The sequence below is a fragment of the Amaranthus tricolor genome, chromosome 15 (genome assembly GCF_026212465.1).
Source record: "Amaranthus tricolor cultivar Red isolate AtriRed21 chromosome 15, ASM2621246v1, whole genome shotgun sequence".
In the NCBI taxonomy this organism is placed as follows: domain Eukaryota; kingdom Viridiplantae; phylum Streptophyta; class Magnoliopsida; order Caryophyllales; family Amaranthaceae; genus Amaranthus; species Amaranthus tricolor.
The window spans coordinates 16,736,891-16,756,718 of NC_080061.1; the positions used below are offsets into that span (position 1 = coordinate 16,736,891).

At 35.0% G+C, this 19,828-nt stretch overlaps 2 protein-coding genes across 6 annotated transcripts; both read right to left on the reverse strand.

The window, feature by feature from the left end:
* Positions 1-338: 338 nt before the first annotated feature.
* Positions 339-2,972, reverse strand: LOC130801599 (3-ketoacyl-CoA synthase 11-like). The gene is made up of 2 exons (XM_057665476.1): positions 2,731-2,972; positions 339-2,536 (listed from the first exon to the last, which is right to left on the reverse strand). Exon 2 carries the CDS (start codon positions 2,237-2,239, stop codon positions 692-694), a length of 1,548 nt encoding a protein of 515 aa, XP_057521459.1. The 5' UTR covers positions 2,240-2,536; positions 2,731-2,972; the 3' UTR covers positions 339-691.
* An 8,053-nt stretch (positions 2,973-11,025) lies between these two features.
* LOC130801484 (uncharacterized) lies at positions 11,026-19,546 on the reverse strand. Of its 5 annotated transcripts, none has more exons than XM_057665344.1 (7): positions 17,238-19,528; positions 12,588-12,630; positions 12,422-12,514; positions 12,276-12,338; positions 12,077-12,172; positions 11,855-11,932; positions 11,026-11,290 (listed from the first exon to the last, which is right to left on the reverse strand). In XM_057665344.1, the coding sequence occupies exons 1-7, from the start codon at positions 17,390-17,392 to the stop codon at positions 11,204-11,206; spliced, it is 615 nt and encodes a 204-aa protein (XP_057521327.1). In that variant the 5' UTR covers positions 17,393-19,528; the 3' UTR covers positions 11,026-11,203. The 5 variants fall into 5 exon arrangements, with proteins under 5 accessions (XP_057521327.1, XP_057521328.1, XP_057521330.1 ...); XM_057665345.1 differs by lacking the exon at positions 17,238-19,528 and adding an exon at positions 16,078-16,567; XM_057665347.1 differs by lacking the exon at positions 12,077-12,172 and having other exon boundaries at positions 17,238-19,546.
* Between the last annotated feature and the right edge of the window lie 282 nt (positions 19,547-19,828).

Below are 19,828 nucleotides of genomic sequence, written 5' to 3' on the forward strand. Positions count from 1 at the left end.
CATTTCAGAATGGTAGCGAAAAAAAGTCTTAAAAGTTTTAATTTTGTCCATAATTGTAAAGGACATTCTTGAAATGTTGACCTCAATTATTATAAACGATTTCACTTTTAGTGTGAGTAGAAGAGTACTCGATGAAATGAGATATTGTTTTGCTCCACACACTATCAAAGTACATATTTGCAAAAATTATTGGGATTACGTAGTTAGGAGAAAATTTGAAACAAATAAGTATTTTTAACAAAAAAAAAAATAAAAAAGCTTCGGATAAACTTAGTTCCAAAAATATTTATTTTCATGTCCGAGTCTAAGGTCAGGCATGTTCGCAGTTACTAAAAGCGAACAAAAAAATTGGCCAAAATCCCAATAAATTTATGGTCGGTTACACATAATAAATTACAATAATGAAGTTTAGCATCAATTATTAACTTCATTTAACCAGCAATCAGATTCCAAAAGTTCTTCCCAATATGAAGGTCATATAAAATAGAAGATGAAACTAACAAATAAATTATAATAATGAAGTACACTAAGTAAGCAATCTACCTTAATAACAAGATGAAAAATACAAGCTTCCATAACTAGAAATAGCTCACTACTACAATTAGTAGTCTCTACTCTTCCCTATCTCAACCTACTTCCGGGCATCTCCTTGTCAACAGCTTTATTGCAACTAACTGTAGATTTTCCTATTTTAGTTTGAGATTGAAGATACTTTCGGAACATCCACAGGAAATAAGTGTATCTCGTCCATCCATGGATTCTTCTCCTTCTCTGGATTCACCGTCCTTATAGCTCTCCAGACTGCACTATTACACTTGAAACCAGAACCGAAAGCAATTTGCCATATTCTATCTCCCCTCTTAACCCTCCCTTTGGCTTCCGTATAAGCCAGTTCATACCACAAGGAGCTGCTTGACGTATTCCCAAATCGATTAAGTGTCATCCTCGAAGGCTCCATGTGCCAATCTGAGAGCTGCAGATTCTTCTCTAGCTCATCCAGCACAGCCCTTCCTCCAGCATGAATACAAAAATGCTCAAATGCAAGTTTGAAATCCGGAATGTATGGCTTCAGCTTCATCTTCAATACCTTTTTCCCTATGAGGGTCGCAAAGAAAAGCAGCTGTTCTGACATAGGAAGCACTAACGGGCCAAGAGTAGTAATGTTAGTCTTGAGAGCGTCTCCTGCGACAGCCATCAAATCTTTAGATAAAGCGACTCCAATTTTTCTATCGAGATCCTCTTGTTGGGTTACACAACCGAAGCACTTGTCATCCGAACCTTTGTGGGTTCGAACCGTGTCAACGAGCTGATACTTAGATCGCCATCTATCAGTTCTCCTGTTAGACAGTAAAATCGCGGCACCTCCCATCCTGAATAAACAGTTCGAAACCAACATTGACCTCTCGTTTCCAAAGTACCAATTCAAGGTAATGTTTTCCATGCTAATGACCACAGCGTACGAGTTAGGATGGACTTGTAGAAGATGCTTAGCGAGATCAATAGCAATCAATCCAGCACTACAACCCATTCCACCAAGATTATAACTAATAATGTTACCTCTCAGTTTGTAATGGTTAACAATCATTGCTGACAATGATGGAGTGGGGTTGAACAAACTACAATTCACTATAAGTATCCCAATATCTTTAGGCTTCACATTGGTCTTAGCAAAAAGCTCATCAAGAGCACCAAACATCACCATCTCAGCTTCCTTCCTAGCCTCCGCCATACAAGGATTAGGAGGAACTCGAAGGACAGCTTCAGGAAGATATGTGTCTTCCCCGAGCCCTGATCTTTCAAGAATCTTTCTTTGAAACTCGAGGTTTCCCTCAGTAAATGTACCAATGGAGTGAGATCTCTCCATGAAAATCTGCCTCGTGCACTTGCGAGCATCTTCGGGTTTGTAGCATGAGAAGTTCAAAAGATACACAGGACGAGGACTAGTAAGAAAATAAAGAGTACCCAAGAAAACCAAGAGGGTCAAGCATACAATCACTGAGATAAGATTAAACTGAAGGTGTTCCCAAAGAACATAGGCATCTTCAAGAGAAAAAGTAGACAGATGAGCAGCTATTATAACAATAAGAGGAGATAGGAACAAATACATTGCATGAGTAACAAGATAATGATAACCCAATTTGACATATTTCAACTTCACAGATTTCTTAAAATCAGGAAGCTTCCTTGAATTGGATTTGGCCATCAATGGGGTAGCAACAGTAGGATTTGGTTCACTCATATTTTCTTCAGCAAAAGATGAATAATAATAATTGGTCACCTAAACTACAAAAAGTTCAGAGGCCAAGTAAAGTAGAAATTTTGAATTCTTCCCATAAAATGGATCATCTAATTGTAGTATGTTATGACATAAACCTTGAGCTAACTGGGTAAATTTCAAAATGTGAACTTTTAACTAGTTCGTCTAATTTTAGAAACTGGGTAATACCCAAACCTACTGATTAGTCTTAATATCACATAAAGATCCAATCTTTACATCAAAAACCCACCTTAATTCTCTAAAATTGGGTTGAATAACCTGTACATGAAACAAATTTCAAGAATCAGAAACAAAAGTTGAATCATTTCATTATGTGGGAAAATCACTCGCATATTCAATGAAGTAAATCTAAACATTCACAATCTAAACATAAACAATTAGATCTAACTGAGCAATCATGAAAGAAGATTGAGAAAATAATGCAATATGTGTGAAACAGATGAGGAAATAACCTGAAATTGTTGAACCAGAAGCTTAAAATCCAACAACCGGAGAAACCAAAAAAGCATGAATGGAACAGAAATGAAAAAACGAAGTGTTTAAATATTTGAAAGAAAGGATGTTTGTTTTGTATGGAAATATGCGATGAAACAGCGAAATACAGGAGGAATTTGTTTTTTAAATACAGTAGTAGTTTCTACTTTCTCCCATGTTTTTTGATGGGGTGCGCATCTCAAGTTAAAATTAAAATTACTTTTCTGAAGTTGAGTGTCTGATGATAATCTTGATTAACATGTATAGAATTTAATAATCCTTAACAAAAATTATCTAAAATAATCTAACTTTTTATTATTCTATAATAATTTTACATGCTGATTAGCCATGAATAATTCAAACTCTAGAATATATTTGCCTAGAGTAGAGATGGCATGGGTCTTGGACCCTAGGGTCTAGACCAGATCGAACACTAATTTTAAGGGTCTAGATCCACCAATTTTTGGACCCTGTGGATCTGGGTCGGATTTGAGTCCATGACTTTAGGATCTGAATTTGGGTCCGGGTCCACATGTCTGAGACCCAGATCCGACCTATGGACCCATTTACATCTTCTTTTAAAAATTATATATTAGCTATCATGTGTATTTAATTGTTTGATTAAGAGTTTCTTAATATTTTAGAACATTAAGTGATTTAAAACATTATCAGTTCATATAATTTGAAATTTGATCGTTGTATCTATACTTTAAAAATTAAAAGACTCGATAAATATTTCATTATAAGACCTTGTATGTTGGAAAGCTTCATATACTTATTTGCTCAATTAGTGTAAAGTATTACAAGATCCTTGTTAATCGAAAATATTTAAACTATTTTATATGAATGATCGAAAATTGTATTATATATATTTTCAAAGAAGTCTATGGAAAAACTATAAAATTGTTTCGGACCCATATCCAAACCTAGACCCGCTAGACCCTAAGGGTTTGGGTTCAGGTTCAAAGTTTTCAAACCCTATGGATCTGGGTTCGGGTCTAGGTCCAATAAAAAAAATAGAGTTTGGATTTGAGTCTAGTTGGACCCGACTCAGATCCGACCCAGATCCGACCCATGCGCATCCCTAGCCTAGAGTAAATCCGGTTACCAGATGACTTGCTATAGCAAGTTTTATTGTTAAAAAAAAAAGATAAATTAAAATTAAATACCGAAACAAATATTTTAACAACTGTAATAAAAATTTTGTAATTTTTTTATTAATTTTAATGTAAATTTTGTAAATTTTTCTCTAATTTTACATTAGTTTTTAAATTTTTTTTTTTTGAAAATTACATATTATAACAGGTCATCAGGTCATCCGATTATTCAAGCTTACTCTAGGTTAATACCCCTTAAAGTTGGAATTATTTATGATTAATAATAAAAATGTTAAATTATCCAATTTTAATTTTCCTAAATTTAAAATTTTATCAGATGTATTAAATCTATGTAATAAATATCATAATGTTTAGTAATATACATTACAAAATGATGATGGTGTACATCGTTTTAGTATGAATTGTAGACCAAATAAAAGAGAATTGAGATGGATAGTTTTTTATGCACTTAAACATATTAATGATTTATCTTATATCAAAGACAACGGAAATGGGTATATATAAGATTATTACCGATAGAGATCGTTTAGTAGGTGGTATTAAACAGTAGTAAAGGAATGAAAACTAGTGTAATTTTAATAAAAAAATCTCTTAGCTATCTTGATGGCCATGCCTCTCCAACTCCAATCATCTTATTTTCTTCACAAAATTCATTTCGATGCATTACTGTTGGTAGAGGTGGTATTAGGTAGTAATGAAAATTTGTACACTAAAAACCTTTTTTATAATCAAAGTTTCATCACCATGGGAATAACATAGAAATTTTACACTATAAATCATTTATATTATTATTATTTAGTATCACTAAACAAACAAGCCATTAATATTCATTTAATTGTCTCCAAAGTCAATCATAGAAGATATAAGTTTGAATTGAGGTGCAGATAAAATAAATTCGGTATGTCGAGTAAAATTCTATGATGTCATGTTTAGAAATGATGATTTCATTTAAAAATTTAGAATTGATTCAATTTTATTATTTGGCAAATCAAAAATTTTCAAATTTGAATTTGGATCAAATTCCACCATTATTTTTTAAAGTAGTTAAAGTTAAGAATTTGAAAATGACTACCTAAACCTTGTCATTCTTAAATTCTTCATTCATGATTTTATAATTGAAATCAATAATTTGAAATGAAATACTTATTCCTAAACACTACATGAAGGATTTGCAGTGTGAAGTCTTGTTTGAGGATCTTAGCTTTAAGGAAATACAATTTATATTAATTTGAAAAAGTCAATAATATTGGCATAGAAGGATGAATGGTGGCATAGCATGAGCAAAACCAATTTATATTAATTTAAGTTTTATACCAGATTGAACTAATAACTAATAAAATATTTTTACGAAACTTGATGTACGAAATTGGGTAAATTCATATATGAGAAGCACAATCATTTCGTAGCAATTATCAAAGGCAAAATCATAGTGATAATACGAAAACCAATCTTTTACATATATCAAAAGTAAAATCATTTACTTAGCTTATATTAAGGAGGCTCAGATCTTGATTTCGTCAAAACAATTTGGTAGAACACTTTTAATTGGGAAATTCTACCATGGCGTCAAAACAATAACCTCAACATTTAGAAAAAAATATCGCTGCTAAGTCAAATGATAAAAACCCACAAATTAAAATGCTCCTAAAATCAAAAAATAGGTGGACCAATTCAAACTAGAAAAATTATGACGCGGCAGCAAAGAAATAACCACAACTCATAGCCAACAGAATTGATGTCAAGCCAAATGGTAAAAAAATCCTACAAACTAAACCCTCCAAAAACCAAATTGAAAATGACTAATGAATACTTTTGAACAATTCTATGTATCATGCCTCGCTAAAGTTATTCATGAATTAAATTACACAATTTCAATACGCCATATATATGTTACACCAAACTCGTTATCATTCCTTTTTTGATTCAAAGCATGCAATTGAGGATTGAGGAGAAAACGAATAAGAGAAATGGAGTATAATGCTGAATACCTACTCGGAGAAGAAATAAAAGTCTTTATCAAGTAATTGTGTAAGCAAACTCAACACATACAAGATCCAATCCATGATTTATCGAGTAATTGCATGTTAAATAAACATTCAAAACCCAATTCTAGAAACCAAAAGTAGAAGCAAGATTTTTGATAATAAAAAAAAAGGAATCCTCACCTTAGAAGTCAGATCCAAAGCATTAAGGGGGCGTTTGGTTCGCATAAGGGAATCGGAATGGAATGAGGAAAGGGAATGAAGGAGAAAGGAATGGATTCCCCTAATTTAGCCTTGTCGTTTGGTTGTGTTCAGGAAACGGAATGAACTGCTCATTGATTCCCTTTGTGACTGTTTGGTTCAAGTTAAGGAATCAAATTATGAGTTTTTCATGTAGCTAATCTTTAATCATTAAGAACAACTTGATAAAAACAATTAAACAGAAATTACTTCAGATTGATAAAATCAATCAAGCAAATCCAATTACACCCATTAAAATACAATCAAGCTTTATAAAAACAATCAAGCAAATCCAATTACACCCATCAAAATACAATTAAGCTTGATAAAAACAACTTCAAATTGAACCCAGAAATTCAATTAATCACAGAAATTCAGAGATTAGGAACAGAAATTCAGAGATTGAACCCAGAAATCTTCGATGCAAGAACAATGGCGGTAGAACAAGAACGCAGCAGAACACGAACATAGATTCATCAATGGCGGTGGAACAAGAACGCAGCAGAACACGAACAGAGATTCATCAATGGCGGTAGAACAAAGATTCTTCAAGAACACGAACAAGAATGCTACGAACAATGGCGGCAGGCGCAGAAACTTCAGGAAGGAGGAGTGAAGAGAAGAGACGAGAACTTGAGGGGGATGCGCACCAGTAGTGTACTAGGGTTTGAGACGAGAACTTCAGGAAGGATGGAGGCGCGAGGAAGGAGAAAAATGGTGAGGAAGGAGGCGCGAGTACTGAAATGAGGTTGGGAAAGTGGAGGGTTGCTGAATGAGGGAGGGAATGGAATGGGAAAGTGGAGGGGGAGGTGGGGAATGAGGTTTACCTCATTTGGGTAAACCTAAAACTAAAATGGGGGAAAGGAAATCATTAAAAATGGGAACCAAACAACATCAAAGAGAATGGGGTATTTCCATTCCCTTTCCCTTTCCCTTTCCTTAAGACCCCCAACCAAACGCCCCCTAAAAGTTTGCAACTCATATAATTGGAGCAAGTGGACATTATTGTAACTAAAATTTAAATATTATGATTAAATTAAATCATTAACCTAACCATAAAAACCCAAAAAACTTACACTGAAAAACAAGAAAATTGAAAATGCCTAAAGCTGGTAACTACAACACTAAAAGAAAAAGATTATAAAAAATAGATTTAATACGAGAACCTGAAAAAACTGGTTCGTATACTGGATTCTCTATAGATTCTCTAAACCTAGCCAAAACAATTGTTGCTAATCCAAATGGCAAAGAACTCGCCAATCCAAATGCTCTAAAGACCAAAACAGTTGATTTTAAATCAAAACGCCCTCCTGATAATCCAAGGAGAAAACAATAAGAAAACAAATATTGAAAAAAAACCTCGAATGTTTATTGAATTTAAAAAAAAACAAAAATCAATAAAACCCACAAAATCTGACCTTATATTGAACAAATAATTTGGTCTAAAAAGAAAGAGGTAAAACCTCATAATGAGATCACAAAACATTTGTTTTTCTAAAGTTTGTGATCTCTAAACTTTTATTGATGAAAAATTTAATGGTTTGTGTGCATGCTAAATTGGGGCTTCTTAGTATGATGGTAAAGGCACGGTTAGAACATGTCAAAGCTTTCAAGCACACTCTACGCTCGCTTAACCGCATTGAGAATTATTTGGGTATTAATGAGATAGAAGAAGATGTTGGAGAACCTTTTGGAGCTGCTTTCATAAAGAAGGAAGAGGAGACTGAGAAGAACAAGAACAAGAACAAGAAGAAAGAAAGAAAGAAAAGGGTAAGGCCCCTGCTGCACAGTCTTTAGGCCTTGAAAAAACTCGAACCGAACCCGTCAGGACCCTGATGATGATGAGCCTACCTCTATAACCATAATCCACCTTTCTAAGCTATGATTTGACCCCCTTCCCACTCTATCGTGATTAATTAGCTTTTTTTTAAAAAAAAGCAACAAATTCAATATGGTAGTAACAAACTAACTTTTTTGGTTGTTTTTGAACAAAACTTGATCCAACATTTTTCTTCCCTTCTTTGTTGGAAGACAAAGGGGGAGAAGAAATTAAGAAAGTAGGAAAATCAAATTGTTGTTTTAATTTATAATATGCAATGTTCTGCTTTATTATGTTGGCTTATTTGGATAGCTATAATAACAAAATTTAAGGCCTTAAGCTTGAAAGTATTTGATCTTCAAAGGCCTTGACAAAATCATACGTTTATGATACTTAATTCTAAATCATCTGAACACTAGCATGCCAGAGATTTCAACTTTCTCGGTTGTCTACCTCACCACCAACTTGCCATGGTGGGGCAATCAGAGTTGTCGAGCACAAGAAAGGTTTACAAAGACGAAAAAGAGGGATAGGCGGCTCAAAAACTATTATTACTAGAGCATACATTTTTCACAGATTAGCTATTTGTATTCAAAAGGGTGTGGGTGCTCAACTTGTTGCTCGGCTCCCTACCAACTTCCTGTAAAAGTTTCTCTTTATGATATAGAATGCGGTTTTATAAATAATAATAATAATAATAATAATAATAATAATAATAATAATAATAATAATAATAATAATAATAATAATAATAATAATAATAACTCGCCCTCATGTAGGGGTGAAACTTCTTGGCGGGCCTGTGAGTACCAATCATATCTTTTGCTGTGAATTTTCCATGAAAAGGATTTCCAAAACCATTGAGCTCATGGCAGCTGTTAGCAAACTCCATGACCCACTATGTGAACTTCTCCTTCTCCGCAATTTTGTCGGAGTTGGTAGGCTATCTTATGCGTTGAGGACATGTCCCTCGGGCTCGTTCGGGGATGCATAGGTCAATTTGATCTTGCTTCGCACGCTTCCTTGGAGAAGATTGTTACGGCTTCGGGACCGAGGTTTGAGTATTTGCAATGGAGGTTAGCCGCCCTCCCAATCAAAATGGGTGGCCTTGGTATCTACTCGCCAAGTGATGTTATTAATTATGCCTTCCTGGCTTCCCGTCTCCAACTACCTCGCTCCAAGCTAAGATCCAGGCTTTCGTGATCTATGTGGGTCCAATGCTTTATCTCTCACTGATAGATCCGCGGCCCCCCATACGATGAAAAAGTTGGCATGGGCTTATGTTAGTGTCGTTGAGAATAGTCTTGCGTCTACCTACATGCTCACCCCCAGCAAGTTGCAATTCTTAGTTCCACTCAGGAGCCACATGCTCAAGATTTCCTGCTTACCATCCCCATTGATGGCTTGGGCCAAAAGATGAATCTTCGTCAATTTCGATCTGTTCTATGTTATCGGGTCTCCATTCCCTTGTTTGTCGAAGATAGCCTATGTCCGAACTGCAACACCACCAAGATGAATTTATGGGGGGATCATGCAGTTCATTGCTCTAGTGAGGTTGGTGTGAAGTTTCAACATAATTTGGTTCGAAACATGCTCGTCATATCTGTTGCAAAGTTGGTGGTTTTGTCCGTAAGGAAGCACCTTTAGGATTTTTCTCGGAGGCGGGGAAATACCTTAGGCCAGCGGATCTTCTTCTGTTTAATTGGCTACATGGTAAAGATGCTTGCGTGCATGTGAGCGGAGGTTCGCCTTTTGCCGGTATAGGGGTCTCCTCATGGATTCTTGGTGTTTCTTTAGTCAATGTTGCAAATAGAAAGAGGAAGAAATACAAGGCAAAGTATGAGGAGAATGGCTATAAATTCATCCCATTTGTTTTCTCCACCTTCGGAGGGTTAGGTGAAGACACGCTTAACTTATTATCAAGGATTTCTTCGTTTTCTTTGAACAACTCCAATAGCACCAAATCTAAGCCCTATATCTTCCATATACTAGCTTTTTGTGTTCAAAAGGGTGTGAGTGCTCAGCTTGTTACTCGGCTCCCTACTAACTTTTTGTAAAAAATTCTTCTTATGAAATGAGTTAAACCTCTCCGAGGGCCTGACTAGGGATAGGGGTAGTTGGAGGCGTCATATTCATCTTTTAGACTACTGGTGTCCTCGTAGTTTAGCCCTTAGTGTTCGTGTCAACTTGCTCCTCTCGTTTTATTATTTTTTTGTTTCTTAGTTTTTTTGTCCCCTTTTTTGTAGGTGGGTCTACTTTTTATTTATAGACCTTTATTTTGTCTTTCCCGTTTAGCTACCCCTTCGTTTCTTTTTGTTTTCTTTGTTTTCGTTCCCATTTTCGTTTCTTTCTCGAGTTGGGGACTTCTTTAGCCACACTCTCCTCTATGGGTATGAGTTGCTGCCGTCTTTCCCTCCCCAGACCTTGTCAATAATTTTTCTATGAGCGGGATATACTAGGAAGGATGATCATGATGAAAAAAAAAAAAATAAAAATAATAATAATAATAAAAATAAAAGTAATCACAATCTGATTTGATCTGATTTAGTCTAGTCTAGTATAAAACTTTCTGATTTGATCTAATTTGATTTGTTTTAATATGATCTGATCTGATTTCAATAAGAATAAGTTATAAAATCAAAAAATAAATTGAAATGAACATGACCTTCGTCTTTTATAATAGAGTCTAACAATTCAGTTACTAATGATGAACGCAAAATTAGCAAACGGAATAATCACATTAATGTGTACCAATCCTAGAATATACAAAATAAAATAATAACTTAAAAATTTGGAAAGTTTGAGTAAGAATCGCAAGTTGGGTTAAATTGGAATTGGAGAAGGGTCGAAATTGAATTCAAGTCGGATTATATAATATTAGACTAAAGAGTTGGACTTTTATTATTTCAAATTGAATATTTTTCTCAAGTCGAGTTGAATTAGGAGCTGAATAAGATCTAACTGCCATCCATAACCAAGCATAATAGGCAACCAATCCAGTATGCATGAGCAACTCCAGATGAGTGGAGGTTCCCTCAGGGTGTGATTCAAATCAATCACAAACCTACAATTTGATAAAAATATTAAAGGGGATTTTCACCTTCCAATACTCGCTATGAACAAAAGTATAGATGATTTTTTAAGCAATGAACATCCCAGATACAATACAGCCTATTAGCATTATACACAGAAGTAACAACAATTTACACAAGCACGATTTAGCTGCACAAGTAAATAGTTAGAGCTTAATATGTACATATTAGGTCGGGACAACATTGTAATGTGCCACGCCTCAGTAAGCCATGCCACCGGAAAAGCTGTCTCCGTCATGATGTAAACTCTCGGTGAGCCAATAACCATCCCAGCAGCCACCAAGTTTCTGCATAGCCATCAAAATCAGTTTTCCAAATGGATTAGAATTAACATTCTTGTATATTTCAATAGCAATGAGCAACTGAGTTTATTTCTAATCAACCTCTTGACGACTAAAATTTGGGAAAATTTGATGACTTACGGGACACAAATTAGATTATCAACCGCATTTGAATGTTATATTTTAATATACATGGAACAATAATATGTGAAATCCCTCAAGTTTGACCTCTTTTGCTCAGCCAAGGAGAGAAAAAATGAGGGAGTATCTCTCCATGTCATACTGTCTATTGTTCGTGAAGCCCTTAATACATATCCATTAATTATATCCACAATGAAGAACACTCTAGTTTACTTATAACTACAATAAATCCTAACATGGACTCTCTAGTTCCCGAGTCATGATGGTTTGGTTTGCTATGTTTAATAACAAAAGACATACGACAGAGACAAGAGAGCGTCAAATCAATCAGCACATTACAGTCTCACACAGATGATTAGAACTAACAGAGTAAGTAGCAGGATTCACACAGACATAATTTGTTTATACAAGAAATTGTGGTTGACAAACCTGAACCATGGTAAACTCAAATATTTCTTCTTGTCCTGGACGTGTTCCCTGCACCCATACTCGTTGCTTGAAGCGATCCTGCACCACAAAGCCACCAAATCAAAATAGCAATTAGCATCTATAGAAACATTATTTCACAGGATCCATAAGCCGCAGATATTCATGCTGAATAATGCAAATTTTGCAAGTTGCAATCTTTGGTAACTGATTTTCCAAATTTACCTCCTTAACCTGTAAACTGCTCAGTATTTTCCTTTCTTTATGACCAAGCAACACTCGGTAGCTTGAATGATGAAATATTCGTCTAAAGCGTTCGAACTAAAGGAAAAGGCAACTAGATGTTATTGTGAGGACATGCATCCTCATAAAAAAGCTGATGAAGTTTAGCCACAATGACAAATAGTACAGGAGATATACAAACCTGCCCTAAATCAAAATGTGGTCCGAAATAAGTAGATCTCTCGAAAGGATCAAATCCAGCAAACTGTTGATAGCAAACAAAATTTAGTCGCAAAATTAAAGATTAGAGCACTGAAGAGTGAATATCCATCAGTGTAGTGGTTTTACCCTATACAGAACTTCAATCCCATAATCTTGGTGAGGTTGGTCATTGTACTTCAAAGCATCAAGCTGGTGGCTAACAGCTTCCTCTGCACTAAACTATTTCAAAAATTAAAATAGAATATACAATCACATAAAACGAAAGGAAAGAAAATCTGCAAAGAAAAATTACATTTAGTGTTGGACCGAAAGGTCTCTTTTTGCGAGCTTCAAGCCTACATAAAAAATGAAATCGTTTAAAAGAGAGTTTAACAGGTTGAGCATTAAACTCATCAAACACAATTGCAGGGGTAAACCTGAAATGGAAAGAATGATATAGACTCAAGCTAGAAGCACAACAAAACACTTCCCCTGATGTAAGCACTCAATTGCGAGAATGGTCAAGCGATAAGCGAGCAAAGCAAGAAGGCTTTCATATTTCAAAGGAGAGAATTTTAAAATATAGTGCGCCAAATGAGTAAAATTTTATAACAGGAAGAAAATTCAAAAGAAGATGATGTGCAAAAGATCAAAACACCCTTATAACTAATAAGAATATCTCAATACTTGAGATTTTCAGATTGTATCATTTGCTAAGCACCACAATTCCAACTTCAGTATTTGGAAAAAATACAATTGAAAAACTACATATGGACTTCACATTATTATATAAAACTTCACTGACTGTAGAACATGCCTTAACGTCAGTTAGTTAGGTGTAAGAAAAGTGCATACTAGCAAGAGGCACGAGCACCTGCCCTCGTGACAGTTACATTAAAACTTTCATCCATGGCCCCTAGAACTGTAGCCCCTGTTGTTTTCATACATAGAAATTCCATGAAAAGCATAGCAAACAGAAACAACAATGGAGAAATAAACAGTAATAAAACTGGTTTTTTAGTTTTACTTTGAGGCTGACACTACATGCATACAGCTGAAGCGCAAAATTATCCAATAGGGAACATGCCCATATGTCCAACTTAAACCTTCTCAAAAAGTAAAGAACCCTTCAAATTTACCAATTGGATAGCACACAAGTAATGCATATTGAACAAAAGCTAATTAAAAACATCTGTCAGCCATCACAAGGTAACACTTCATCCATTTGACACCCTTTCTCTTCAACCATCACGTAGAGGTAATTGTATGTTGCATCTTAATGTTCAAGTGCCTAATACCTATACATATTGACATGAATATGAACAGCCAAAAAACAAACACGGAAGGTGAGGAATCTTTCTATGCACATAATGGATCAAGCCCGTCTGATTCTAAAGCCAAATCTTAGATGCTGTTGCAGTTGCGGCAACAGTAATGAAATGACTTTCGCGAGCGACTGTGTCAGGCTACATAGAGGTCACAACAAACTCAAAAACCTTAACAAATTGAAAGTGTATTCCTTTATCCTTTGGGATGCAAATTTCAAAAAGGCACTAACAAACACAAGGTTAATGCAGCCTTTAATACGATGCTCCGCGAAAGGCCATGATAGTCAGTCAACTACTGTGTAAGCTGGCATGTGGAGAAAAGTCTGAATCTACTTAGCCAATCAAAAAGACTATTCAAGATGATACTCTCAGTCACAAATTCCCACCCTTTATAATCAATAATGACGTGAATATACAGGAAAACGTATTAGAGAAATTAGTAACTAGGGACAGTTCACAAGCAGACTCAAAAGTGAATTAAATTAAGAAACCACAAAACCTTATAGCACTCTGCAAAATTGTGAGGCCGTTAAACCCCTTCCATTCCATGAAGTCCTGGGGACTGGGACTTGGGACATGCTTACCTCAAAAAAAAATTATAGGGTAAGAGTCCAAGTTTTTTTAATACCCATAATAATAACAAAACAATGCCAACACTTAAATGCCAACAACCTAGTAGAGACCCTAATATAGGCGCTAGAGGTATTCATTCGGGTCATCGGATCGATTTCGGGTTAGTTCAAAATCGGATTATGTGTCTACATTGGTATTTACATGATTGTCAATCCATTTTTAAGTTGAGCCAAATCGGATTTGGTTACAAGGTCGGGTGATAATCGGGTCATCGGATCTATTTTGAACACCTCTAATAGGCGTCAAGAATGTCCAAATGAGTTTAATATTCATATATTAAGAGACAACAGGCGTGATACATACACGTTTGGATCTGGGACTTGGATACAATGAGCCACAAAAGGCACGGATGTGCAACAGGATAAGCAATTCAATTACCAAGCTAAAAGGCAACGACAAACAGCATTCACCTTGTAAGCTTAAATGTATTGGTACACAAGCATTGAACTACTAAATCGTTCCTCATAAATGGGTCATTTCTATATCTCCCCGCCACAGAATTTAACCAGTAACATGATTAAAAAAAATTAATAAGAATCATTACCACATTTCATTTTGGTTCGGGGAAAAACATTTTTCCGGAAAACTCTTGTTGATTGGTTTGACAAGGAACTAAATTGAAAAATACTTTCCTCCAAAATTGGAAGTAAAACAATTTCTTCCACCATTCCGTCCCTAACAACTCCATCCTCATGAGAGTTTTCAACCAAATCAAACTGAAAGAAGTGTGACTTGAGTCTTGCATTAATTAGTTTAAATGACAATTAAAGTGTAGAAGAAATTTGATCTTAAAGGTTAAAGTAACAAATTAAGATTACTAGACCTTAAGCATGGTTGATGATGGTGAAGGACACATCACACTTTGTGATTGGTTTATATGGGAATCAAATAATACATGGTACATTTGGAAGCATTAGGTTGACATGTGAACCTTTTGAAGTGCAAACATTCAGTCCTAGGGCTAAGGTATGAGGTATTGGAGACCGGGACAATGCATGAAAGAGGAAACAAACTGCACAGGGGCCTGCTGCTGCTGTTTTATGGTCCATTGCTGTCCCATGTTGTTACCTTTGCCTATATATATGTATTGCCATATTCTTTGTACACTAGAGAGCCAAGCTTAGAACTTGAGCCTCCCATTTATCCTTACCATACTACTTCTATTCTCTACTCAATGTATAGCTCACACATACACTCTCCATTGATGTAATTCATTCAACATTATAATGAGCTTTCAAGCTCCACTATCCTTTAAACACATAATGATCCACTAGCCTAAGATGTTCATGTAGCTTCATTAATGGTGAACCACCTTAAATCTTGGTGTTATGTTTACATTACTTTTATTGCTTAAATCACCTTAATACTTGCAAATAACAATGGTTCATTAGTCCACTTTCAAGCCATGGTTATTAACCTTTCGTGCCACCTATAGGCCCACACTTCCGCATTCGTTAGCCTACTCTAACATCAATCATCATTTGCACAATTGCACTTTCCGTAGAAAAATTATATGAACAACTATTTTCCAACGCAATAGTTTTTCCAAAACCAAATAACGCCTTGATGTATCGAGCAATGATTAATGAATTATAAGTATTAAATTACTCATTACCAAAGATGACAACTTTTCCAAAAATTAAAAACCCAACAAACAGGTTAAGTCCATTTTACGGCTAAACCACGTTACCCACCTAAAATTGCTACAAATTATCACTGTTTAAAAACCGGTTAACATACAGTAACAGTCTACATAGAATTACGAAGAAAAACAAATAGTTAGACTAGGACAAGCATGATTATAATAGTTATTAATGGATTATCTAAAAAATAGAAAATTACCAATCAGCAGATAGATAATCAGGAATTTCAGCAGAAGCCCTGAAGCGGAAAGATGGAGAACGAAAATTACCAAATCTGTGTTTTCTATTAGAAGAGTTATAGAATAGTTTTAAAGATTGAGGATTTGCTAGAGATGAAGTAAACGACATCGTTTTGATTATTTCTTGCACTAAATTGATGATTATGTTCTGGTTTTTCTGGGTTTAAGAATCAAAGATGAGAGATAAGAAAAGAATTGAGACAGCTGATCAAATCTTTGAAGAAAATGCTGGTGCATGTAAGGAATCCGTCAGATTACGAAATCCAGTAGGAAAGACGACTATCTGGTGTTTTTCTAACAGCCTAATAGGACGATTATACAGTTGTACGGGGTACGTTATATGTTAAGCGAACGTAGTTGTGTGTAGTGACAAAATCATATTTTACTTGTTAGTTTTGAATAGACCTGATCAAATCCAAACGACCCGAAAATCTAATTTGGGACCGAAAATTATAAGATCCGAAAACGTATAATTTTTTTAGGTTTACCGAATCGTCATTACCTGAACCAAAGTCGCACTCAAACGGTTTGATAACTGAAGAGGGCAAAATCGAACCCGAACTGCAAACGAATTTTAAAACCGACATATAACATGTCAACCGAGGTTACCCGAACTCAACAGTGACCGACCCGAGTCAAATCTAACCCGACCAAAATCGATTCAGTTCGAACCATTTTTTTAACGAACTGATACAAGCCAGAACCGATTATTAATCAAATTGTTATAAACCCGAATTAATTTTAACCTAAAATCTGCAAATTTATGTCCAATTTCAGTTTTCTAATTATGAATCTATGAATATTTGAAACTAATTTCTAGTAATGAAATTTTGTAAACAAGATTATCTATAAATAAATAAGATTTCCCATGATATTGATATCAATTATAAACCAATAAGCACATTACAAAAACCTTAGAAACATATTAAAGTGGAAGAACACAAAAACTTAAATGTTTCTTCAACACTTCAATTTAGAGTTATCTTGTATTTCATGTTAGTAATTCACCAATTCTTTTAAGCTTTGAACCCCAAAAATTTACGTCCGTCATTTATACATGCACCAAATTTAAATGTACAAATATCAAGTTTTTAACCCCAAAAATTAACATTCAAAATACCTGACTACGTCCACCGTAAAATAAGCATCCCTCAAATATACGTGAGTACGTCCACCATAAAACACTTTGTTCAAAAAGAAGCATAAAAGTCGATAACGAGCACCAAAATCTCCCACGTACTGTGCACTTTGCTCGTGATACCATATTTCAATCATAAACAAAGACAAACAAAAAAAGTATTAAAAAAGTTATTAAAATTTTTATAAGAAAGGTACAAAAAATCAACGCCTAAAATTTTGCTACCAGAAAATGCATCACATGTCGAGTGAGATCATTGTAATGTCTCTCAAGGTCAACAATCGCCGCATGTTCAACAAAGAATTATTATGAAAGACTCGGCAAAGCTACCAACATGAATCTTAGTAAAGGAAACATATCTAATTGCCTAATGCCAAGTAAATAAGGCTATTAGAAAGTTGCCTATAAGACTAAGACTCATGGATAACATTCACCCAACCCGATAGTTATCAAGTTTCCATATGACTTGTGAGGTTAAATTACTTGTCCAGATTCCATGTTTCAATTTGAACCACATTCAAATCCATAAGAACCAACATCATTTTCATGACAATAACCAAGTGAACAAACCATAACTGAGTAAATAAAGTACACGAAACACGAGTTATAATAAAAAATTACAGGGTAAGAGTCCAAGTGTTCTTACTCATTAATCATAACCTAATAGAGACCTTAACGTAGGCGCTAGTGGTATTCATTCGGGTTATCGGATTGATTTCGAGTCAGGTGTTTCGAGTCAGTTCAAAATCAGATTTTGTGTCTACATTGGTATTCACATGATTGTGAATCCATTTTTAAGTTGGGTCTAAATTAAATTTGGTTATAAAGACGGGTGATAATCGAGTCGTTAGATCTATTTTGAATACCTATAGTAAGCAATAAGTATGTCCAAATGAGTTTAATATTAATATGTTAAGAGACAAAAAGTGTGATACATACACGTTTGGATCTGAGACTTGGATACAATGAGCCACAAAAGGCAGTGATGAGCAAGGACAAGCAATTCAATTACCAAGCTAAAAGGCAGCCACGTAGAGCATTCATCTGCTAAGCCAAAATGCATTGGTACACAAGCAATTGGCTACTAAATCCTTCCTCATAAATGAGTCATTTCTATATCTCCCCGCCACAGAATTTAAGCAGTAAAATTTCTCGGGGAAAAACATTTTTCCGGAAAACTCTGTTGATTGGTTTGACAAGAAACTAAATTGAAAAACACTTTCCTCCAAAATTGGAAGTAAAACAATTTCTTCCGCCATTCCGTCCCCAACAACTCCAATCCTCATGAGAGTTTCCAACCAAACCAAATAGATAACATCAACCATCATTTGCACAATTGCACTTTCCATAGAAAAATAGTTTATACGAAGAACTATTTTCCAACGAAATTGTTTTTTCAAAACCAAACATCACCTTGATGTATCGCGCAATGATTAATGAATTATAAGTATTAAATTACTCATTACCAAGATGACAACTTTTCCAAAAATTAAAAACCCAAACCAGGTTAAGTCCATTTACGGCTAACCCACGTTATCCACCTGAAATTGCTACTAATTATCACTGCTTAAAAACTGGTTAACATACAGTAACAGTCTACATAGAATTACGAAGAAAAACAAATAGTTAGACTAGGACAAGCATGATTATAATAGTTATTAATGGATTATCTAAAAAGTAGAAAATCACCAATCAGCAGACAGATAATCAGGAATTTCAGCAGAAGCAGTGAAGCGGAAAGATGGAGAACAAAAATTACCAAATCTGTGTTTTCTATTCGAAGAGTTAGAGAATAGTGTTAAAGATTGAGGATTTGCTAGAGATGAAGTAAACGACATCGTTTTGATTATTTCTTGCACTAATGTGATGATTATGTTCTGGTCTTTCTGGGTTTAAGAATCCAAGATCAGAGATAAGAAAAGAATTGAGACAGCTTGTTAAGCATGTAAAATGTCTGCTCCTCTACCTTGCTGTGCATCTAAAAAATATATTTATAGGTACATGAGATTAGGGCCTTAAATAACCTTACTTAAATTAGGCCCAAATATATTTACAAGGCTAAAAAATACACTAGCTCTTATTCTAATAAATATACGGCCTAACACCCCCTCAAGTTGGAGCAGGTGGATCATAAATGCCCAACTTGTGAAGTAAGTATGAAAACTGACGTTGTCCCAAAGCTTTAGTAAAAATGTCAGCTAACTGCTCACTAGTATAAACATGATGAGTAATAAGAAGTCCCTCATGAATCGCATCACGTATATAGTGACAATCAACCTCAATATGTTTTGTTCGCTCATGAAACACAGGATTTTGAGCAATATGTAATGCAGACTTACTGTCACAAAACAACGTCATGGGAGCAGAATGATCAACACCAAGACAAGAAAGTAGACCCTTCAACCATTTGAGTTCGCAAGTAATGGAGGCCATAGAACGATATTCAGCCTCAGCAGACGACCGAGACACCGTATGTTGTTTCTTGGTTTTCCAGGAGATAGGAGAACCACCAAGAAACACAATCCAACCCGTCATAGAACGTCGAGTGAGAGGACAACTGGCCCAATCAGAAT

What these genes read in the sequence shown, in the direction of transcription:
- LOC130801599 (XM_057665476.1), bottom strand. Translation starts at nt 2,239, where the DNA reads ATGAGTGAACCAAATCCTACTGTTGCTACCCCATTGATGGCCAAATCC.
- LOC130801484 (XM_057665344.1), bottom strand. Translation starts at nt 17,392, where the DNA reads ATGATTGAAATATGGTATCACGAGCAAAGTGCACAGTACGTGGGAGAT. An exon ending in GGATTGAAGTTCTGTATAGG is followed by an intron (nt 12,339 to 12,421) that starts GTAAAACCACTA and finishes TGCTATCAACAG; the next exon opens with TTTGCTGGATTTGATCCTTT. An exon ending in TTGAGTTTACCATGGTTCAG is followed by an intron (nt 11,291 to 11,854) that starts GTTTGTCAACCA and finishes ATGGCTATGCAG; the next exon opens with AAACTTGGTGGCTGCTGGGA.